Raw genomic sequence first — 24,982 nt, forward strand, 5'->3', positions numbered from 1 at the left:
TCAGTCTCCGGGCTGTATAGTTTGCATGTTGAGCTTGGTGCTTGAAATCACATCTGGTGAAATTTTTTTCCTTCATCAGAGGAAGGTCCTGAAGCTTAAAGCTATGTGAGAATCATAAGAATCAGGACAGTTAATTACAAATTAGAAGTAAGGAACACTGATTAAAAGGTTTTCAGTTGTTTTTAAAAAAATCAATAAAACTGCATGCTTTTCCTTGGTATCTGATGTAATTTATTCCATATTTAAAAAGAGGTAAATTGAATTTTTTTTAAAAAAGGATATAAGTGTTTGCACACTTCTAGCTCAATGTTTGTTTATTTGGGGTGATGGTTTAGTTCATATTTGGGGTGATCATTTAGTTCATAGTAAGCATTTTAGTAAAATGCTGTCCTTACAAGCCTGCTGAAGATTGCTTTTCCAAGTTTGCTTGGAAAAGTTTGTTTCATCCACAATGAAATGGTTCTTGTGGATACAGACATAGATGATTGCATAGTATCTGATTGCATAGATCTTTGCCAGTATCTAGAAAGGAAAGTTGTGTTTTAAACATGTTTAAAACACTTTTGCAAAACCAGCTTTACGTAGCTCATGTAGAGTTTAAAGCTGGATGTTGTGTGCTCCTTTGGGATAAGATTTGGACCATCCCTTCAGTAGAATTCTGTTGTAGAAGAATTGCATGTGTATGTTATTTCGCATGCTGTAGCAGTGTGGGTATGTGAGAAAGGGAAGAAGGAAAAGGCAAAAAATCCAATTCCATTACATGGTTCCTGTGTCTGTTTGCAGCAGAAAGCCATGGATATGTATTTAGCATGGCTAAAGCTGCGGCTAGGAGAAAGTGATTTATATCTTACCCCTCTATGCTAATTTAATGCTGTTGTTTTCTCTGTCTGTTCTTGTAACAAAATAGAAGTACTCTGCTGTCTCTCTCTGCAACATATCTACAGAAGTCCTGAAAGTCATCAATGCCACTGAAGAACTGATAGCAGAATCCACCGATCCCTGTGATTTCCCAGATGACATTCAGGACAGAGGAAGAGGAACCCTCCCGCTGGGCACAGATCCTGTCAGACTCGATGAGCAGCTCACCACACTGGAAGAAAATGTAAGAAGATGAATCAGTATGTGAAAGAGTCACATGTGTGAGTGAGTGCACCTGTTTGTGTGCACCAGCTCGAAAGGAAAAGCACATGGGCAGCATCAGTGCACATTCAAAATTAATTTGGGGGTTTTAAACAAATACACAAATAGAAAAAAAATCATGTTTCATTGTTTATCTGTGTTAGTGGGGGGGTTTTAATATGTACTTTAAATATAGAGGGGAGGAGGAATTGGATGCTTTGGGGTTTACAACTACTTTAGAAGCTCTGTCTCAAAAGCTCATTTATGCTCTCCACACCTCTGTGGCATTGTGGGTATGCCACCCCTGGCTGAAACCACACATCTCCCAGTCTCAGCACAACCTTGCACTCCAAGGACAGGTGGAAAAAGCATGTCCCCAGTCACACAGAGAAGTGGAGAAGCTCTTTCTGCCCCCTACACCTCCAGCACACCATGCTGAGCACCCAGGAAGCTGGAGATGCCTCCTGCACTGTTCGAAAAAGCAGGCCAGAGAATCTGAATTAAGCAAACATTTTTTTGGTGACATCCAAGTCATCCATCCTTTTTCATGAATACCTGTCATCTGCAGGGGAAAGTACGATGCTGAATCATAGAAGGAAGTCACTACTTATTGGAAATTTTTGTGAATCCAGTTAATGGAGTTGGTACTTTCAACTTTATCTTCTTCCCACATTTAAGTGCTTTTTTCCTTCATTAGGAGCTCTTAAAGATCTCATAGGAATCTGCACTGTCCCATTATATCATCCTGATCAATTCAAGAGAACAAATCCTGGTTTTCTTTAGCCCCAGAAAATTTTCTGACAGAATCTCTTCATAAAATCAGTTTCCTCCACAGAAACACATTTCCACAGCAGTCTCAGGCTAAGAACCGGGTGGAAGATACTCTATGGCTCTAAAAGCCAGTCCTAGCACTGGACTCCCTCTCATGAAATAGTAAAGTATCCTAAAGGTCCAAAAACCAGAGAATTCATCTGGTAGGGGAGTGAATATAGATTAAAAATCCAAGTACAGTACATGCTGGACCAGATCTTCAGAAGAACTAAGAAATTCTGCAGGACAAAGAGCAATTTGCTCCCACTTTTTTTTTTTTTTTTTTTTTTTTTTTTTTTTTTTTTTCTTTTTTTTTTTTTTTTTGTGGAGAACTGTGTTGTAAACTGTCTAAGGTGCATGGTTTTTTTTCCCCAATTGCACTTTGATAATCCCTCCCAGCAATGTGGAGCTTTGGCACCTGTGGTGCTGTGGCCTCTAATCATTCATTTGGGCCAAGCATTTCTCACTGAGCAGACACTGGGCACAGAGGCAGAGCATTTCTTGCTTTGGCTTTGCCCTTGCTGCAGCATCTCTGGTTTAGCTTCTCCCAGTTCTTTGCAGAATTCACAAGGTATCCAGCACAGCTTTGCTGTGTCCCCACAGAACATCTTTCTCTGTCCCACACAGGACATGAAGTAGATGGTAAAAACTTCACAGTTTGAAGATTTCACTCCATGGTAAAGAGCCTTTGGAAATGCAGGAAACCATAACTTTTCCCTTTGCAGCTGGGGCCATATCTACATGAACCACATTCTCTTTGCAGCAACTTCTGCAGGAGGATCTGGGTGTTTATAAATGCTTTGTTCATTTTTGCTCTCTCTGGCCTTTTGAGGACTGTGCATGCAACAGTGTGGATAATGTAGGGCAATCTGTACCAGCAAAAGGTTGGGGTTTTGTGGAAGTTGTGCATACCTAAATGACAGTAAAATAAGTCTACACAATCTAAATATGAATGTATGAATAAGGGCATCATTTAGGGGAGACCTGCAAGGACACCACTGCTGTTTGGAAGTGTAGCAATTGTCCAGGTAAAGGGAACATTCTTTAGGAAAATATTTTCTTTAGTTCCAGGTGGAAAATGTTCATAAACATTTCACAAATGTAGGGGCTAATTGAGTTACAGAAACACTGATGACAAAAATGAAGTTTTTCTTTGGATTTTTTCCCCCTCTTGAAAAGAGTATCTTACTATGTAGAGATTTTTGCCACAGCACTTTTCTTTAACTTTCTAAACTTTTTCTTTTTTTTTCTTTAACTTTCTAAAGATTTTAAAATGCATCTTTTCTTTAACTTGCTAAATATGCTGCTGTTCAAAATGTTCTATTTCTTCTTTCTCTAAGCTTTTAGATGTAACAGGGAAATCTAAAAAAATCGCCTTTTAATCTAAACTGGCTGCAGTATGTCATACTTAAAAGATGTATCATTTAAATGAACAGTAATAATAATTAAACCCTGTTAAACAGGAGCATTTCTATTTAAATCAGTATGTCATACTTAAAAGATGTATCATTTAAATGAACAGTAAAAATAATTAAACCCCATTAAACAGGAGCATTTCTATTTAAATCATCATATTAACTTTATGGACCACCTGTGTCCCCAGGTACTTCAGCAAAAATTTAACATCAGATCACTTATTTCTTTCAGGTATGTTTTTCAAAGATTTCATGTCTGTAGTTAGAAAGTGTTTTTACAAGATGCAGGTTGTACAGATGTAGTGATTTTGTTTCTTAGCAAAGTCACAGGCATGAAAAAACCTCTCTACAACTGACACAAATGAAAAAGAAAGCTCTTTCAAGGAATTAAGAAACAATAATGAAATAGAAAAGGAATAAAAAGTAAACAAATTTCAATCTGGTCATTCTCCACCATTTTGATCCATAAAGTCACAGCGTTGTCATAAATTACTTGAATACCTCTTATGTCAAAGGACTGAATGATCCAGGAATTGTGGGCAGATATAATGACTGGAGTAGAAGACGTATGAAATGAAGGTATTGGCTCAAGATCTGCTTCAGATCCTATTTGCTTGCCCCTTGAATCCTGAAGTCAGCCACAGCCATGTTTAATTCATGCTGGGTTTTTAACAACATGGTCTTTACTGCTATTGCAATGGGGGAAATCAGAATATATATTTCATTTCCACTGTGCTGTTACCAGCCTCATGGACACAAGTCTCTTGGCTAAGGAGTAAATGGGCAGAAAGTGCATTTTGATTTGGTTCTGCACAATTTTAAGCACAGATGTCAAAAGCTAATGCTTGAAAACTACCCTCTTCTATAAACCACTGACCTCCGTGTACCTTAGGGGGTTTGTGAAATAAAAGAAATAATAAAATACAGTGTATCACTAGTTACTGCTCGAAAGGGCTGAATGGAAAATTAAATCTTTAGTTGTTAAATAATTAAATCTAGATACCAGAGGTGGGCCAAAATAGTAAGAGTTTTTCATTTTTAGGGAAGAACTCTGAATTACAAAGTCAGTAATTCTCTTTTATGTGGCCCAAATAAACCTCTTGATCCTCCACAGATTCACTCAAAGGCCCAGAAGGTGGGAAGGATTTGCCTGCTGTATATTTGGGTGAGAGCAGGATGGGATGGAAAATTGTTATACATATAAGCACATTTACTCCATAGGAAGTTAATAACTATTTCCTACTGAACAGTTACTCATGCAGTTTTTACTGCCAGAAGGCATCAAGTGGGTAAAGAAACACAGCTTTATATGAGGTGTGATCTGTTGACTTCCCTTTGTAGACTTAGGGTGTTATGCGATTGAATGTCAATAATAAAAAAGCAAACTTTTCAACTTTTTTCTTCACTAATCAATCTGGATCAAATCTGGTTTGAAATACCATTGTATCACCTATGAAATCTGTAATGCAGCCACCTCGTTCATCCCTTCTCATTGTGGATATGTGTTTTTCAGATTATTTCCCCATTACTTTCCTCTGCCGGGTAAATCTCCCTGTTTTGGGCTAGCAAGCAGGGAAGCTTGCAGGCATGATGGAAAATGCAGTCTGCTCAAACCTGCATGCCCACAAACCAGGAATCACTGACACCTGTCCCCACCTTGGCCCTGCAGGTGTACCTGACAGCCAGCACGGTGTATGGGCTGGAGGGGCAGCTGACCAACCTGGAAGATGCCGCACGCAAGATCAGCAGTGTTACTGAGGAGTCTGAGCTGGCTGATCTGGAGGATCAGGTGGCCACAGCAGCTGCCCAGGTTCATCATGCAGAGCTTCAGGTGAGGACAGCAGCTCCTCTCCATCTGCAGGTTTCACACTGCCTTGCCTAACACCCACCTCAGCATACACACTTTGAATATTCGTTTGTACTGCCGTAGGCTGGTGATCCAAGGGTGCTGACTGCATCACAAGCTGGGCAGAGTGTAACTGAGCTGTGTAACTCAGCCCAGCCAGATGTACTGTATCTCTTTGTTTCTCCTCTCAGCTTGGTTTGGACATGGCACTGCAGTGCCTCTTACTGCAGTACAAATGCTGGACTACTCCTTGCTGCCAGGCAGCTCCCATGGTGTGCTCTGTGTCATGTGTGTGGCCCTGGTCAGACAGCAAATACAGTCTGAGGCAGTTTATCTAATTAGCAACTTGTCAAGCACTTTCCAAAAGATGCCACTGTTGGCAGCTTTCTACCAGCAAAGGCCCACAGCAGCCACAGGCTGAGCCAAGGACAGAGCCTAGGGCTTGCATGCCTGCCATGGGATTTAGGTGCCAAGCACACATCCCAGCCAAAGGCAAGAACTCGTGTGCACAGTGATCTAGCACCACTCTAGCAGCATCCAGAAAGGCCGGGGCTCAAAACACATTGTAATCTGGTGCTAAAAGCTGAACAAGATAATGCTGCTGGACCTCAAAGGGCTGACACTGCTTGCAGCTCACTGCTCAGCCTGTACCCAGCAAGACGCCCTGACCTGACTCTGTCAGGGTTTAATGGGAAGTACCTGGTGATTTTACTCAGTGGAAGCATGCTCAACTCAGGACTGAGCAAAGATCTGAGAGCCTGACATATCTCTGATGTCTGAAGTGCACTGATGTACTGCTTGGCAAACTGGCCGTGGTGTTTTGTTGGCTTTGGTTATTATTTTAGAGTAAATCTGTTAATGGGGGTGAGAGGGAGGAGGAGAGAGGCCTAAACTATGCAAGGAGGCCAATGGAAGATCTTTCACAGAGTGAAGCCAACTGTGGCGTCAGGTGTCATTGTGAATCAGCTGTTGGGTTGTATGTCTGACTCCTCTTTCTCTTTTGTCAATACTTGTCTCCACTACTCTCAGTATCAGACCACTTTTCCCTAACAATATGTTTTCCGTTCAGTCTTTTTATATAGTGTATGCCTGCATTTATGCATGCTTGTGTTTAATATGCATATACATTTGAGCTATAAATATTTAAAATCAAACGTTTAGATTTTGTGACAGAGGATGTACTTTGCACGTGTATGAAATTAATTTTGAGTTAGGAAATGTATCCCACAAAGTCATTGTTTGAATGTAGCCCTTTAAAAACACAGCTTAAATGAATTTGGGATTATGCAGCTAAAGGTAATGTGGAGATAGCAGATGCAGGTTTTCTCTCCTCCTTTCTTTTTTTCCTCAAAAGGAGTAAAATCCCTCTTCCTTGGAATCACAAGGTAGGTTGGATTGTTCTTTTACTCCATCTTTGCTAACAAATTAAGCCCCTTTTAATGTTAGGACTAAAGAATTCAGGGAAGTGTAAGAATTGCTGAAGAAGTTAGCCATCTGTTTATATTTTCTTACTAAAGAGGATTTTACTGGGGGAGGGTTATATTTCAGTAGTGGCATCCACAGTAATTTTAAAACTTCTTTTCCCCCCTCCCCATCTGTCTGTCTCTCTCTTTTATTTTCTTTGAAGATTTCAGATATTGAGAGCAGAATATCAGCTCTCACTGTTGCAGGCTTGAACGTGGCTCCATGTGTTCGCCTGACAAGAAAACGGGATCAAAAGCAAACAAACCAGGTGCCAGAACATTATGTAGTATTCAAAAAAACATTGGGGAAATCTTGCCTCTTTCTCTATAATGGAATTGAGTAATGCATGTATGTTGTTTACAGATGCATACAATAGACACATCAAGACAGCAGAGGAGAAAACTTCCAGCTCCACCAATAAAAGGTGCGCCTAAAGTGTTATGTAAATGAGAGAGACTCTCTTTGTAAGATTCAATATAATGTACAGGTCAGCAAAGTAGGGAAAAGTTTAAGTTATGAAATTAACAGAGAAAGCCTAATAGACTGTCCCGTCCTCCTAATTTTCCATGTACTTGCATTGTATAAATTACCCCTTTGTCACATTTAAAAGCATCACCACTTTCTCTTCAGTGAAAGTTGTGACAGTGACAAGTAAACAAGAGCAGAGGCAGAAGGCTGGAAAAAGCAAATGAGGAATGCTGAATACGTGCCCTGCAAGAGGGGTGCTGCTGCTGCAGCATGGCTGGGCACCACACAGCATGGCTGCCACCCTCCACAACCCCCCACTTCCATAAAGTCTGTATTTGCTGGTTTCAGTCTGTATGAAATGGCTCAGCAATATTCCTGGTATCTCAGAGAATGGCTGTGAAATATCTTTATAAAATCAAGTGAGTTTTTTCTTTCATAATTTTTTGTGGATTTTGGTTGTTTGGTTTTTTTGGTTTGTTTTTTTTTTATAACTCTGCAGTGCATTATCTCTGAAAATTCTAGGGTTTTGTTCACTGCACTATTCTACTGCTATTATAATTCCACTGATTGACATGACCTCAAACTTTATTTTGTCTGGAGTACCACAGCCTGCTGTTTTTAATTTAAATTAAATCCAACTTTTCTCATACATCTTAGGGGAAGTTTTATCTCTCTAGAAGCTGTGACTCTTCAGAAGTATTTTTATATCTGCTTCAATCTCTTATGTGAAAAATCTCCCCTTCTGTATTTTTCCCAGGTGAAAAAATAGATGGCTCTCCAGTTACCACTGTCAGAACGTTTAACAGAAACTTCATGCTTCAAGGATCTCTAACACAAAGAACTAAAGAAAGGAAAAGCACTGCCAAGGACTTAATGGTAAACAAATGTTTTTAAAACTCTGTTAAGATCAGTCAAATAGAGAGATAGCAGTATCTGTGTAGGCAGCTGTATTTCAGTATCTTCAGAAATCTTCTCTTGATAGTTTGAGGAAAAAACTAATAGAGACTGCTGAGGCAACTCTTGAACAAATATGACCAGCGTGCTATATACTATAGAATAGCAGCTCTTGAATGTCAGCTTGTGATAATGTAGCCACCAGGTCTCCAGGAATGTGCTACCTATATTTTTTAAACACTAAATAAATTAGTTACGCCCTGCGTTTCAGACTTGTGAACCAGACCCTCATAGAACCAGCTGTGCATTGTAACTTGGCAGGCAAGAGTCACCTTGAATTTCGCTAATTGCTGAGAAATGTTCAAAGGTTATCTAAGTGGAATTTAAGGGGTAGACAGGTCACACATTGGCTCTGCAGAGTTTGAACAAAGAGGCTACACCCAGGACAGCTGTCAGTCATTTCTTCTACAGCAGCCATAGAGGAATAAGGGAAAAAGCTGACTGTCCCAAAGCAGTCTGCCACATGTGGGCAATACGTGGGGAGGTGAAAAGGGAAAGGACCCGGCTGTGTTCTTCAGAAGGTTTGTTTAGTTCTTCACTCATGTTTTTTTTCTTTCCTGTCCCTCTCTGTCCTAGGAACCTGCTATAGGATCTGCTGTGATGTACTAAACTTACTCTTCCCTACTGCCAATAACACACTGCCTAAGGCTGTACACTAGAGTGCCTTTTCTTAACAGCCATTGTGTATGTCCAGCTGAAAATGGACCCTCAAGAACCCACAGAGCCTCAGTTATAGGGCTTCATTTGGATACCTCACTGAGAAAGCTGTCCAAGTCTTCAGCATTGTGGTCTGCTACAGGAAACTCTGCCTTAAAGTTCTCAGAGGACTCTAGACAGGATGCTATGTTTCAAAAGCAAGGCTCCACATTTTAAGATGCACTTTTTCTCCCTATCGATTGTACTAAAGTATGTAGTCTTTAAACTGCAGTATGTTTTTGTACACTCAATCAGTCATAGGCCAATTAATCTGCCAAAGCAGACCTGTGATCCATATTTGCTGGCCTCTTACTATTCATGTGGGCATCTGTCTTGTCGAGCAATAAGAACAACTCTGTGCAGTGTGTGCTGCTTTTCAGCTGCGTGGAGGGAGAGGAGAACTTGTGTACCTCACTCTGCTCCCAGGGATCCAGTGGAGGTCTTGGGAGGGTTGGTAGGAGGAGGAAGACTTCTCTGTTCTCTAAGAGTGCATCTCGCAGATTGAATATTCCAGCTCCAGAGCTAGGGATATTGCTCTAGGCAGCAGGGGTGTCATGCTGAACCAGGAACTGGTGGCCACACATGTGGACCAGATGTCTGCTGAGTTGGGATCCCAGTGTCTGGAAACACCTGAACACTGCTAAAGAAAACAGCGCCTTCATATGTCTTGTTCTTGGCATTGTCCACTTGGTGGTGGCTAACCATGCTGTAGTTCAGAATCAATTGTGTCCAAACCTTTAAGATTGGAAAAAAGAGGTGAAAGAGTTGGGGATGAGATCTCTGCTGACTGACTGGTGGTTGTGGGGTGGCTGCAGCTTGCAAGAGATTCCTTTATGATGTTCACTGGTGCTTCTCAGAAGGAGGCAAATGTAGGCCGGACATCAGTTCCTATACTAGTCTGGAGCCACCAGAGAGTAGCTGGGGCCTTTTGCTGGTGCCATATGGACTCCACTACTACTGGCCCACTCTGAATTGGATTGTGAATAGTAATACTCTTTATTTCATTTCTTGAGACCCTTAACAGGTGAGTCAAACTAGAAGGCCCTTTGGCAGATGCCCAGGAGGGAGGATGCTGCTTACAGAGTGTCCCTCTCACCCTTTTGTGGGAGAACATTGCCAATTTGTGCGGTTTTTTCGCTCTGAAGAATACAAAGAAGGTAGTCAGAAGAGGTGATAAGCCAGTGAATCCCTTACCTTCCACACCAGTTGCAGAGCAGGTACCCAAGTGCAGATGGGGTTGATGTGAAATGTGCTAGGAAGGAAAGAATGGGCTGTCAAGTTCCCCTTGGCTTTAAGGAGTGGTGAGCTCTCCCAAGAGCTGTGGGTACCAGGAAGGAGGAGAGTTCCTTCGTTCCCTGGGCTCCCAGTGAACACCCACGAGCAGAGCACCACAGGTTACCTGCCATGCAGCAGGAATGTAGTTCCCTGGGACACCAGGCCATGAAATATCTGGGGCTGGGCAAATACAAGCAAAACTGGGCAAATTTCCTGACTAGGCTGGATTTAGGGGGATGAGTGGGGAAGACAAGGAATGGCTGGATGGGTTGTTTGGAAAGACAGTGCCAGTTGCAAATCTGCCATCCACATTTGACATCTAGCTTGTCAGTACTCTGATGTCCAGCTGCATGTGAGGAACCCTTGGAATAAATACAACCATCTTCCCACTTACATAAGTGTGACTCCATTCCTTCAAGGAATTTTCATCTTTCATTGGCCCAAGATCTGACCCAATGTCTTCATTCTGGGTGAAATTAGGCCTTCTTTTACTCTCACACAATACTAGTTCTCTGAAATTGGTTTGCACAGATGAGAGGAAATAATTTGGCCCACTCTGTTTAATATATAAATATATATATAAAACAAATAGATTTTATTTATATATGCAATCCAGTAAAGGAAATTAAACAGAGTAGGATGCCTAGTATTTTTTTTTGTTTTTCAGTCTCCTCCTCCATTGACTGTTCTTGTGTATGTATACAATACATTCCCAGGCTCTGGTTTATGCAGGTATGCGTGTTATGAAATGTCATTAATGGTGGTTGGTCTGCATATTCGTCTAATAAATAATAACTAATATTGTGTATGTAATATCAATACAGAAATGACTAATTTTAATAGAATAACTCTCTGGCTTTTGTTCTGTTAGTGTGATTTAAACAAGACAACAAAGTTTGGAGTAGGTTGTTTTCCTTAAGAGGCATGAAAAGCAACTATTATCGTGTTACAATGTTAAAATATTCAGTCTTCTTTGACAGACAAATGTGTACTGTGTAGGCATTGCAAAAAAAAAAAAAAAAAAACTTAAAAAAAATCCCACCTGCTCTAAGCATTTGAATTTTTACAAATGTTTATCGTGCCAAATATGTGCAAAGATATAATTTACTGTTTTAAAAAAATCATAAAAGCATATGTTATAGCACACAAAGAATTATTTTGTCATCAGGTGATTTCAATCTTTAGTGTTAATATTTATATTTAGATTAATTTTTATAAATGAAAATATTTTAATGGGTAAAATGAAGACTATATGACCTATTTGATTAAGTCTGAGTGAATATTAAGCTTGCCTTGTTGTTGTTATCTGCATACTCACCAAGAATTATTGTCAAGAAAAATTACAAAAGAGTAAAAGCGATTTATGAAAAGAATGCCTTTTGAACGACTTGATTCATAAAGAAAACAAAAAATTTCTTCTCTGTTGTTTGGATTTATGTGCACTTTGGCCTGGAAGCGTGCAGAACCCACAGCCACACGCGTGACACCGTCACACCCAGGACAGGGGCATTTCCACAGGGGTGCCGGGGTTTGCCCAGAGCAGGGGCACACGCTCGGTTCACACCTCCTCTAGGGCTAGGAGGAATCCTGTTAGGAACATTTCCTGGTGAGTCTTCTCCAAACCATTGGGTCTGTTGGCTGAAATACCACCTCAAGCACAGTTTCTCAGGTGGAATTTCTTGATCTCTCTCTGGGATTGCTACAAAAACTGAGCAAGAACCCTGCCGATAATCTTGGTCTCGCACTTCCCAAGTTCCTTGCAATGAATGTGCATCAAAATACTTCTAAGCATATCTTCTCCACCGTGAAAGCATTCAGTAAAATTAATGTGTTTTAAGTAACACTTTGGGTCAGCAGCTTTGTTATATTATAAATGAAAGTAGCCCCCTTATTACAATAAAAACCCACCCCTTCCTCACAGGCCATTTGCAAAAAGAGAAAGAAGGGTTAAAATGTCTGCAGTGGTTAATTCAACCATTATTCAGTTTTAGTAATTCTCACAAAGCACAACTAGAAGTGGAAGTCCATTCAACTTTATCCTTTGCAGAATGATTCATGCCCTGGGTTTAACCATCAGTTATTACCTAAATTGTAAACTATCTTTTTTGGATATAAGCCATAGATAAAACTTTGTTATTCCTGATAATAGTTATTAATCAAGATGAAACACATTGTAAGTAACACTTTTTATAAAAGTATTATAACAAAGTTATATTAACATGACTAGATAGGGGTATTGAGCTGCATCTCCAGCTTTATTGATGTGGACTAATGGAGTAGATAGTAAATGGATTGTGATCCTCAGAGTGACTTTAGCTTGCTCAGACAATGTACTTGGAAATAATGACATTGTTTTAAAGGGAATCAGCTTGTTCAGACCCTTGCTCCTTTTGGATTATGGTTTATGATTATTTGCAGTAGGCACAAAACTACTCCAAGGAGTTCAATTAGCCAATTTGTTTTTTTCTTCAGCAGGGAGAAAGTACTTATCTTCAATAGGAGCTCCTCTTTGTTCATTAATATATCTCTCCAGCAGTACAGGAAGAATTATGAAGGGCCAGTGGGTACTTCAGGGAGACATTCTTAAGAGTGGATGTGAACAATCTCTATAAAAGCTACACACAGAGAACCAGCATTTCATGCCATTAATGCAGGTACATTAAAAATTGGTAAGAGCCTTTTTTCTTTCTTCCAACCATTGCTTTTTATTTTTATATATCAACAGCCATTGACTTTGAAATGTGACAGGAAGGTTTCATGATACATTTAACACTGCAGAGTTTAAATCCCAGCCCAAAAGCTGTGTGGGTTTTGGATAAACCTAACAGTGAACCTAGCAGTGAACAGGATCAGGAGACTGATGGGGATGCACAATGAAGAAATGTTTTTATAAGCAGTGGTGGCACTCAGTGCTGGTGTCCATGCATTGTCTTTTACCTGCACCCTGAACATGTTTCTTTTTGAAGGTATTTGCACAGGGAGCAGAAAGAAGAGCAGTGTGGGATTGCTAGGAAAAAGCAGAACTGTAGGTCTGAGGTGCAGGGGAGAACACAATTCAAAGAACAGAGGTTTGGTCACCACCTTGGGGAACAGGGATCACCAGTCACTGTCCTCTGTGTCCAATGATTTTTGCTGCCACAAAGCATTCAAGATGAAATCCAGGTGTCTGCTCACAGGCGTTAGGCTGCCACGGCTGCTTCTCAGCTGCCTCTTCCCAAAGCGACCGATGGGGCGAACACCACGGCCCACATACCAAAAAGGGTCGATCTCAGGACCTGGAATTCAAAGCACTCAGTGAGGATGTACCACTGCACTCGGAGGCAGTGTTTTCTGACCAGCTTGAGGACGTCAGACAGCTTACTTGGAGCCCAGGAGAAAAAAATAAGGGAAAGGCCACAGCCAGACACACAGCTTACTGGTGCCTTTGAGAGTTAATTTCCATGTGTAGAGCCCAAAGGAAGAGGATTCCATTGCAAAATTATTTTTATCCATCTGGGCTGCAACCTGAATTTCTAACATGAGCCAAAGGGCCCATCCAAATTTTCTGCAGTAGGTACCAGATACACTGTTTCTACAGGCTAACAAATCCACTGGATTGCAGAGGAGGGTTCTACATGAGAGGGAAACATGAAAAGTTAATTCTTGTTCACTTAGGAAGTTGTTTCCATGGATGACTTTTTTGTTTTCTTTTAAAGCTCAGACACATGACAGATTTTTGTGGTCTAGTGCAGTTTTGGGGCAGGTCTACAAAGGTTTATAGTTCTATTAAAAGACTATATTAAAAAGAGTATTTAAAAAGTATTAAAGACTATATATTAAAAGATACAGCAGCAGGGAAATTCTAAAACACACTGGAGATGATGCCACCCTAAGGAAATCCCAAATCGTTCCCAAGACAGACAACTGTCAGGAATAGGAATAAATTACAATTAAGTGCATTATATATCATCCACATCACATGAAAGTTTCAGTCAAGGCAGGAGGAATTTCCCCTGTGCATTTTGATGCTTGAACAGAGGAAAAAAATTCACCTTGCCTTTAAATTTCTCCGTAAATACATCTTTTAAGTCTTTCAGCACTATGCTTAACAGCCTTCCTCCTCAACAAAGCCCAAGAAACTTTCACCTGTATACCTAAAACCTGAGGTTCCCAACATCTCTATTCTCTTTAACGGGGAGAGGTGTGGCACTGAGCCCACACAACTTAGTCTCCACAACCCCTCTCCCACTCCACATACCATTATCAGCCTATACTCCTTGGGAAAGATGAGATTTCTAGGTGATTTTCTCAAAGATATTTTGGATTGCATACTAGGTTAAACTTAGATACATGGTATCATCCCTGACCTGGATACTCTCAGTTCGTCACAGCATCTCTGAATGGAGATACTTCCACCACTTGTATTTGGACTTTAAAAAATCACAGACCCAGACAGAACTGAAGATGTCTGTAAAGTGAACTTAAGCTTTCGGGCCATTGCTTTCTTTTTATTCTATAGAAGTAGTTGTGTCGGTCTACAAAACACATTGAAAATTTGGTGCTTAATTATTTGATGTATACCACTTTACATTTTCTTGTCTGTCCTTTGCACATTAGTGTCTTTTCTGATATTTATCAAAAATAATGCTATTTGCCTTGACTAATTAAAGGCTGTGAGAAGGACATGAGGTTCTGTATATGCACTGACAAGTGCAAATGGAAGCACAGGGCCTCACACCAAGGTGACACCACAGAAACACCTGCGTGATTTGCCACTGAACTTTGCCTGATAGCCCAGCCCTGATCCCTCAGCGTAGCAGACTGTGGGGTTGCCATGTCAGGTGAGATTCATACTTACTTCTGTTGTCTATCTGATGTTTAAATGGCCTGCTCTGTCCCGAAGCAAAGCTGAGTGACACCAAGAGCATCAGGACATAGACAGTGACTAGCTTTAAGTGGTTTGGTGACCACTGGGCACGTGGTGTCCAGGAGACTGGATGCCACATGACGGAGCAGTGGTGGGAAGGCTGTAAGGAGAAGAGTGAACATGGGGAACACATGAGTTAAAGCTCTCAAGGTGAAGGAATGCGTCAACTTTAACAGTTCCCATCCACCGGAGTCATTTCATGGCTCTAAGTTCTGTGGAACACTCATGCTGGTGATATCCTGGGCATTTCTGTTCAAATGCAAAGGCTATGAAGTGGGCCATCTACTGAGGTAAGATCTTGAGAGTTTTTCTCTCCAGCAATGAAAGCCTTTACAGGACACTCGAGTCCTGGCCCTGAGTTCACTGCTGATTCTGTATGCCCCTCTGACCACAGGCATTGGCCACCAAAGTCTCTTTTAGCCACTACCACCAGCATCTTTTCCTTGCTTGTAAAATGTGTCTAACATTTGTGTTTTACACACTCTTTTTACAACTAAATGCATTTCAGTATGGATGGCAATGCTCCTCTTGTGCCATTACACCGTTTTTTGCCAGCATGCAAAATTACAATTTCCTGTTATGGTTTCCACTGGTAGATGTCCCAGCCTGTAAATGCACCCAGATGCAACAGAATGAGAAATCCCTTCTAGCTTCCATAGGATGGGCTGAGCAGAAGAGAAGGTGCTGAGCTAGGAAAGTTGCATCCAGGAAGGGGAGGGAGCCAGGCTCTGGTTACCACTGTCTCTGGCATTTTGCACAAGCTTCCTCATGGCGGCTCTCCCAGCTGTCATGCCAGGACAGTCTGTCTTGTGACATGCAAGGTCTGCCTCTGGACTTGACATCCTGGAGCCTGTGCCTATAGAACAAGAGCCTATTTCCTTAAGCATCGTGTAAGTGATGTAGATATACAGGCACAGAGGCTGTAGGAAAACCTCTCAGCTGTGCCTACACAGCAGCTTCTCTTTGTGTATAGGTGGAATTTTTCCCCAGCGGCTGCCAAAATCTTAGCCTGCTTTCAGTAAAGGCAGAGCAGGAATGAAAATATTTGATGCAAGATGCTCCCAGACATACCAAAGAGGCAACACAGCAAAAACACATGAAGAAGTTGGTTGTGTCTTTCACTAAAATGCAGTCAAAAGTTCCTTCACCCCTAATACACAGTGAAGATTTCTCAAGGACTTTTTCCCACACTGACAGTGGCTTACCAGGCAGCATAGGGGAAAGTGATTTTAACTCATGATTTCAGAACTGCAAATTAACTTTTTCTGACTTGAATATAGCATAAAAATCTCATGACAATCAGGACTAAATTATCTTAGCGTGTAGAATTCACCCACATGGGGTGAATTCTGCCTTCAGTTTCAGCAGGGTACATCTCCTGTTGCTCCATTTTTAGCACAACCTTAGGTTCAGTGAGAGAAAAATAAGGTGTTTTGAGGCATCTCTGTGGTGTGTTTACAGGGCTACTGACAGGTTTTCCTGGTTACTTGCTCCCTGGTTTTGTGTCTTGGGTTTTTTTGGGAACTTAATTACAGAAAGAAGAGCTTGCCCTGAGCTCATTGTTGTTGAAAGACAAAAATATAGGGAAAAGCTTTTAGCACACGCTTTTTCCTAAGCACTGCTGTGCTTCAGTCCCCACCAGCTGGTCCTGTGCCACTGCAGCCACTTCCTACAGCACTGATATGTGTTGAACCTTTTTTTCATACCCTTGTCCTGGCTAGTGTTTCTGTGAAGCATGTCATTCACAGTGCTCCTCGGTAAGTAACATGCCACCCTAAATAATCAGGGCACTCAGCATCTCTAATCCTCCCTAATTTTTTCTACACCTAATTGTCCCACCACTGTTTATATGGGAAGAAAGAGGCTAAGGTACTGCCACAAACTTGACCCTGAGCATTCCTAACACCCAGCTCCATCTTGTCACTAAGCAAAAAGCCTGGTTACCTATGCACAGACTTTTCAAGAGATGGTCTGTGATCTCCTCAGGTCCAGACCTGCAGCTTTCTTCCAAAAGGAAAATTGAAAAAGAACAAGACCTCACACAGTCAAGCTGTGTGCCTCCATTTTCAACTATTAAATAATCACAAAAGTTTTAAAACTGACTAGTTGCAACCAAACTTGTCACAATTAAAAGTTTCCCGAATAATTTTGCTCCTGAAGCTCAGCAAAATTCAATGCCACAGTCATTTGATCAACTTGCTACTTCTGCTTGGTGCCCAAGCAGAGTCTTTAAACTTTGTTTAAGCAACAACTGACAGAAGCCTGGCAACTTTCATCAACATGAGAGGGGAAAATTAAAGCCACAAATGAAGCTACGGTGAAGCAGCAGTATCACAGCTGGCCATGGATCTGCTTCACAAGGAGTCAGGGATCAGCCTGGCTCTCCCTCTGGGCACACAGGGCTCTTATCACACCAAATTCAAGCTTTGCTGCAGATCCATCAGGTATACCCCTACCACGGCTGTCCTCGGAAGACAAGGTACCATTAACTCTTTACGCCCTAAAGCAGCATCTTTCTTGAGATCAGCGGCTGTGTACACCCCCTCCGATGCATATGTGGAAAGGTTTCCTGTTGGAAAGCAGGGCTGGAAGCACCCCCGAGGGCTCAGAGCCCGGGTGAGCCAGGCCCGGGGGCAGGCTGGACTCAGGGCCGAGCCGGGGCTGCGGGGATCCTGCAGGGCACAGCGCTGCCCGCGGGGTCAGCCACCCTGCCTCGGCACGGGCCGCCTCGCGAACAAAAACTGGGCAAAAGTTACTGAGCACAGGGCACAGCTGTGTATGTTACCCTAGGTAAGCTAAAGCCCAAAAGGAAAAAAAAGGAAATTCAGCACGAAAGAGCTTGGACAAGCGCTGAAGCAGACAGGGGAAGGCACTCACCTGTGTACACCAAAGCTGCTTCTCAGGTAGTCGCTGCTCCAAGCAGAAGCAGGGCAGCTGATGGGGGCATGTGCCTTTTATACTGGAGGGAAGTGGACTTGAAGCAGGGAGGGGGAGTCAAGAGGTGGGCCAGCAGGACGTCAGCAGTACTGGAGAGCAGGATTTAAATTTACAAAAGGAGGGGTAGGAGACCGGAGGCTCTATTAAAAAGCCATTGATCAGGGCAGGGAGCAGGATGGAGGGCGGAGCCAGGGAGGCATGACAGGGTACACGACTGAGCCCCCAGGCCCACCAGGAAGACAGCAGAGGGAAGGGGGCTGCTGCCATGTCCCGGGGGTGGGGGCACAGACAGGTGGGGACAGCTACATCTGCAAAGGAGAGCCAAGCTCTCTGTGCAGCCCAGCCAAGATGCTCTGTCTGAAGAGCATGTCTGCAGGGGGAAACACTCGCAGCAAGCTGGGACAGTCAGGCCACACACTCCTTTCCCAGCTCTTGTTTCTCTTGCTGTTGTCCCATCTTTGCTTTTTTGCTTAGGATCTTGATGGCAGCTCTTGTTTCATTCAGCTCCAACCCACAGCTGGGATCAACCCACCCATGCATAAGTTTTAAGTCACACTGCAGCACAGCACACAATTAGCTGATTAAAGTAGTGATTCAGTGCTAAAGCAGGCCCTTACTAGTTTTGTGGCAGAGAAAATTTCACTGGTATGAGGCCAGCATCTTGAACAATATTGTATTTCCACAGTAGGTATCTCTTCTGAGTGGTTATTTTTAACGCTGTCTCTTGACTAATGTGTCACTGTGGCCTTGCTGTTAGGGATCTTGCTGCTCTGGAAGCTAAGACCTTGTTTGCTCTGGAGGTTTGCAGGGGAGAGCAGCTGAACTGGCAAGTGCTTCACTCCTTGGGCACCATCCTGCAGAGAGGCTGAGATGCAAAGTGTAACTGGGCTGACTGGGAGCCACAGGCCCTCTCTTCACAGACCCATGTTCATGTTCTGTTCCTGGAGAGGTACTCAAAGGAACAATTTTAAGGCTGTGCTTTGAAAGGGGGCTCTGAGGCCTGATCCCATCTGTAAACTGAGACTGCATAGGAAATCCTGCAATCCCATTAGGATGAAGTTCAATAGCAAATATGTTCAGTTTTCCTATAAAAACATTTCAAGTTGGGAAAACATCAAAGCACTAATAATGCTATTTCACTGTAGACACCTCTCAAAAGAAATGAAATTATTTTATTTGCTACAGGTAATTTGTAAGGTACTTCTATGAGGAAGCATGGTGAAATGTTGCCTGGCCCTGCCCTTACTCACGATCCAAGCATCAAGTACCACTGGGAGAGTACAGTCACTAATTGCAGGGATTTTTCATTTCTATATAATAGTTTGATTTATGGTACATGTATGAATGAAAACTGTAAAGAAACCTGAGAAATACTCTTCCATTCTCCAATTTCCACCCAACAGCATCTAAAAGAAGTGTCTTCCTCATCTAAGTTTTCAAGAGTTTACTCAGACTACTCAGGATCACAACTTCAAAATATGAAGAGCACTTCAAGTCCATGGTAGCACAAAAGGTCTTCCTACAGCTATCACAATCAATAATAGATATACATGCTTTTCTCAGAAATCTCCTTTTAGCGTGTTCCCTTTGAACCTTGCAAACACTCCCTACCTAAAAATCAATCCGCGTCCAAGAACCAGGCAGTGGCTGTGCTTCTGCCATGCTAATTTTGTGTGCATGTGTGCAGAGGGTATCTTCTTAGTAAATAAAACTCTTCATGGCTTCTCATGGTAGATCTTTTCCCTTACTGCTTTTCACATTTATTTTGACCAGAAAAGGTGAGTATCCTTTCGTGATGTCTAGCATGCAATTGCTGGAGTAAAGGTTTCTATTCTCCAGGATATACAGGACCCTCTCTTCCTTTGTTGTTTTGCGAGTGATCCTGTCATCTTAAAATAGAAGCAAAAGTTTTTTTCATCCCATTTACTTTTTCTAGTCTTGCTGACACTGCAATGTGAGCCTTTCCATAGCACAGATAATTTTCACTGATTGTCACCTACATGGTAGTTACCACATAGAACAAAATTATGCAATGTCTTCATGCTAAGAATGTTTACCTATTGGTGAAGGTTGCTTGCAAAATAATATGCCATACAAAAATACCAAAAGAGAAAAAAATCACTGTTAGGAGAGCCAGCATTTAAAATGCTCTAATATGATCATCTATCTTCATTCTGGCCTGAAGCTGATCTAGTGCAGTATCTTAGTTTTGATTGTGGACAATAAAGAACATTTATTGAAATGTCTAAAAACAGGGTAGCTTATTTTTACAGTCCTCACTATAGTCTTCTCACAGACCCTCCAGCGCCATGGTCCAGAGACTTCCCAAACCAAATGTTTAATTGTGGTACATAGCTCTTGTTTCTTCTCTTTCACTGTTGCTTCCTGAACCCATGTAAATTCTCAACATCCACAAAATTGTGTGCCAAGGACTTCACAGATCTTTCTCTGGTACAAGAAGGATCATAGCTGTGCATCTGTTCTGGACACACTACTTGCCAGTTTCGAGAGCTTTCATTTTCTCTTTCATTCAAGTATTTTCATTTTCACTTTTAATCATTCTGACTTCCCGAAAGGCTACTGTAAAATGTTCTCAGCAATCAGGACTAATAAATGATGTGACAGTCTGCTTAAATGAGCCTCATCAGACATTTCTCTTACGGAAGTAAACTTTACTTCATTCTCATTCACTGGACATCATCATTTCTATCCACCAGACCACAAGTGAACCACCACAGTGCTAGGTACGGTACCCACAAGCTTTCACAGAAATCATCCTGGCTTCTCAGGGTCTTTTCAGGTAGCTGTAATTTTATTTTATTTTGTTACCCCATCTACAGCAGGGCTGATGCTTTTGCTGAAAAAAGCAAGCCAGCTTATGCAGCACAGCAGTGTGAAAGCCACTCAGACTTGGGAGGAACTAGGAAAGAGCTGTCAGGGGAACCAGGGTTGTGAAAGACCAAACCAGCAAGATTATCTACAGGACAGCTTGGTCTGTAGTGAAAGTGCGGAGGTTTGTGTGTTAAAACTTCCATTCTTTTCCTGTTTCTGAGGGAGAGGCTGGGCACATGCTGTCTTCTTTGTAGACGATCCTGGAAAAGAACTCAAGTCCTGCCTCACACATGATTAAAGACTCCTGCACATAAAATTCCTGCATAAGTTACGAGCAGGAACAGGGCTGAGCCAGCTGCTAGCTGGAGTGTCTCAGTAGGAAGGCTGACCAGGGATGCACCAGGATACAACTACATCAAAAGGCAGTAATAGATACACAGGTGTGAAGGGCTGTGAGGAGGAAAGCAACTTCCCAAGGTAAGGAGAGGTCAGGCTTCTGGGCAGGAAATGCTGAGGGGGATGAATGGAGATGATAGGGAGGTATTGCCTGGAGGCTGGAGTGACCCAAGAGGGTCCAGCTAGCCTGACATAGAGAAATATTCCTTGACAAGACAATACCAGACCAGAGGCCAACAGTGAACTACAGTTTTGATGGCAAATCCTCCCATTTAGTTTTCTCAAAGAACTAATCCAAATCTCCTTTTTTCTGTAATTCTTTTGCTGGTCAGAGCCTTCTACAAACAGAAGGTGAAAAACCACAAAAACAAAGGCATTTGATGCAAGTTGGATGGAGAAACAGCAACTTTTTTTCTCCCCCAGCTCACCACTCTTATTGTTTCACATACCAGTCTGGGAAAAGTTTGCAAATGCCTTGAACTACTGCCTGACCTATGAATCTGCCCAGGCTTCTGTAGTGGAGTGGAGGTCCAGTTGCCCTAAATGAGTTTGGAGAGCTTATGAAAAGTTGTATTCAAACCTATTCAGAAAGCCATGTCAGTTCAGTCAATTAGATGAATAACATTTAATAACATTTACCTTTACAAAGAAACTGTTCTCTACTAACATTCAGATTCAGAGAAAAGACAGGACTGGCTTTTTTTTTGGAGCTACTTTTTTTTTAATTTGAGAAAGAGGACCATCTAGTGGTTAATGCCAAACTTATCTTGTTTGCAATCATTTTTGAGCAGGGAATGACCTTCCCATGTTTCAAATGTATCTTGAAATCTGACCATGCACACAAACTCAGCCAAACTACACCTAACTCTGGCTCTCTTGAGCTAGGCTGGATATCCAGGTGTTTATCATCAGCACAGTTTCCAGGTAGCCCAGTCTCCCAGGCAGCACATGCTTATTGGGACAACTTGTTAGCAGCTGGGCAGCTCAAGCATAGGCTGCAGCTCAGGACTTCAGCCACAACCCCTTCTTAGCACACTGTGGAGGCTTTGAACCAGAGCTGGAGGGTGGATGGAAAAAACAAGTCAAGCTTGGCATGGTTACAGCCTCTGTTGATGGAAGGGAGGATTTTTTCTGGCACTTTTGCTATTTTTCTTCCCTGATAGAAAGCTACTGGGCAGCCTTCGGCACAGAGGTTTGGGATATGTAGATTCCAAATGGAGGTGGCTATTGTAGGTAGAGTCATGTAGTGAGAGAAGGGAAGATTAAAGTTCAAGAAGAAGAATCAAGGTTGGAAATATTTTTGCATATCTCTCAGGGCTCCAGCACTTTTACATTACTTTCAGAATGCCAGCATCAGGCCAGCATATGCCAGCTTCTGGCGCTGGAGTGGAGCAGCATTTGTGCATAGAGCAGTTGCACTGCTGGCATGCAGGATGGAAATTAGTGCTGCTACATGCCATTTGCACGTTTCATGCACAGTCACTTTGTCAGGCAGCTTAAACTGCTCTTTGAACACCATGTCCTTCAAGCAGTAATTGGGTTTCCAGGCCACTGCAGAGGACAGGTCAGCATGTGAGGCTGACATTTCTGGTAAGGCAGGCTTCAGGGCCAGGTACAGGAGATGTGCCTGCCAAAGCAAGCCCTAATTAAATTAAATTTTGGCTTTGTAAAAGCTCCTAAGGTATAAAACAAAATATTGGTGTGCTGCACCTGAAAATAATAGTAGTATATATTAGAACTGTGTCTGTAGGGGGTGAAAAACAATGTTGTTCATTCTGGTTATTACAGAGGGGCAGGTGCAGACAAGGGTGGCCTTTTACATGCACACAACCAAAGAGAGATGTCATACAGAGTCCTAAACTAAAGCACAGTTTAGCCTTACTGTATGGCTGACTTTTTTTGCCTGACGCAAGGCTTTCTTGTGACATTTACAGCCCATTTTTCCAACACAGCAATCCTCTGGAAGAACAAAGTTTCTCCCCCTGGTCTGGGTTACCCATTGCTGCTCAAGAGCATCTCAAGTGCTTCTGAGAATACCCAATGAAGGTGAGATTCTGCACTAGGGTGACATTTTTTACAAAAGTGTACTTTATGGCTTCAGTATGTCATATTTATCATCTGTATGTCAGTAAGCCCCTGGTTTTAATCCCTGAGGCTTATCCAGTCATAAATAACCTGTAATGATTCACATACAGCTTGACAGATGAACTGAAATACAGTAAAAGGCAAGCAAGAGGATCTCTAATTGCTATTCATAACCAGGTCTTGCAACTATTACATTTAAATAGCTTGAAGCTGTGATCAAGTTAATTAGAGATGAAGTTCTTTTCTGGCACTGTAGTTGGCAGGTTATACATTAGTCATGGAAAGACAAGAGTCTCATTCCTAAAATATTGCTTAAACCCTGATGTCTAATATTAGTGAATGAGATTAACTCCAGCCTCAGCTCTAGGGTGATCTGAAATTGAACAGGTTTTGAAACTTGAAATTGAACAGTCTTCAAATTCTGAAATTTAACAGTTAAGAAACAACAACTCTTACCTTCACTTAGGTTTTAAACCTATTTTAATTGCTTCTACCTCTTTTGGTTGCTGCAGGTCCATGACTGCTTTGCCCACCTTTCTTCAGTCTGCTGTGACTGGAAGCCTCTCACAACCAGGACTTTCACAGTCTATTGCCACAAGTGACTGCTCAAGAGCAAGGGGAAGGACTCAGGTCAAAGGACCTCAGGACAGCTCTTGTGCTGAGGGGCAATAGCAGGAGCAGCACATCTCCAGCAGGATGCCACCTGCCTCTGCGCAGAGACACCAAAGTTTGGTGCAATGTGCTGGCACAGACAGGATTTGTGTCAGACCTTAGTGATGGATGTGACATCGAGACCAGCAGCTCCCTCTGAGGAGGACAGCTATGGGAGAGTTCTTTGCATTGACACAGCCCCACAGAAGCCCTGCCAGTTCACATGGACATTGTGGAAGGCTGCCAAGAGAACAATGATGGCATTGGCCACCACCTTTATTTTAACTGCTGCACAGTGCATGCCAAGATGTGCATTTGGGGGTTGTTTCCATTCCTTCTACAGTTGCCAGAACTATTCATTGTTGTTTCAATTTAAGGATAACAAAGTCACATCTTCTTGGCTTATAAAAGGAGCTTTGTTGCTTCCCAGACACCCAATCTCATTTCAATGTACATGTAAACTGTAGGATGAATTCCACAGATGCCCAGTGAGCCCATAGGACTGGATTAACCGTGCAGTGAGAATTAGAAGTGTAAAACTATTTTAAAGGCATGAAGATTCAGAGCAAGCAGAAGAACTGACACAATGACTGGTATATAAACCTGTAGACTCAGACTTGGGGTTTGTGTCTGAAGATCTGCTGTTCTTCTCATCCATGGCCAGCCTTGTCCTCCTCTGTTCTCTCAGCACAACTGTTGCAGGATTATGCAAGTGGAGTGGATCTGAGGCCTTAAAGTTTGAGTTTATTTTTTAACTCAAATCAGTTTGCTGATCTGGCTCATCCCAGTGCCCCACTGACACTGGTACTGCCACAGCTAAGGTAACAAAAAAAAAAAAAAAAAGGTGATGGGTCTGCTTTGCCACCAGGAAAAAGTTTCATGGGTTGATGATGGGAGAGCAAAAGATACAACAAAATCTTGTAGAGAGACATAGGATTAACAGAAATATATCAGAGCCAAAATGCCTTCACTTTAGTAGTAATACAAATTTTCTGAGAGAGGTGCTATTCATATACTGGGGTCATGTCCCTGTGGATGGGTGTCGTGAGCCTCCTCAACCTTTTCAGAAGGTTTCTCAGTGTTTAGTTCTGCATCCTTAATCAACAGACATTGTCCAAATTGTGGCCT

At 42.2% G+C, this 24,982-nt stretch overlaps 1 protein-coding gene across 6 annotated transcripts in view; it reads left to right on the top strand.

The window, feature by feature from the left end:
* Nucleotides 1-11,462, top strand: part of MYRIP (myosin VIIA and Rab interacting protein) — a 209,077-nt gene extending 197,615 nt beyond the window's left edge. For 5 of the 6 annotated variants that reach the window (XM_064416922.1, XM_064416884.1, XM_064416895.1 and 2 more), the window contains 6 exons: nt 908-1,102; nt 5,014-5,175; nt 6,818-6,922; nt 7,018-7,078; nt 7,880-7,998; nt 8,653-11,462. In XM_064416922.1, the coding sequence (XP_064272992.1) occupies nt 908-1,102; nt 5,014-5,175; nt 6,818-6,922; nt 7,018-7,078; nt 7,880-7,998; nt 8,653-8,685 (675 nt within the window). In that variant the 3' untranslated portion in view covers nt 8,686-11,462. The remainder of the gene's footprint in view (nt 1-907; nt 1,103-5,013; nt 5,176-6,817; nt 6,923-7,017; nt 7,079-7,879; nt 7,999-8,652) is intronic. The other variant, XM_064416898.1, reaches the window with a different exon arrangement.
* The last annotated feature ends 13,520 nt before the right edge of the window (nt 11,463-24,982 follow it).

This window comes from Passer domesticus, chromosome 1, assembly GCF_036417665.1.
Source record: "Passer domesticus isolate bPasDom1 chromosome 1, bPasDom1.hap1, whole genome shotgun sequence".
Lineage (NCBI taxonomy): Eukaryota > Metazoa > Chordata > Aves > Passeriformes > Passeridae > Passer > Passer domesticus.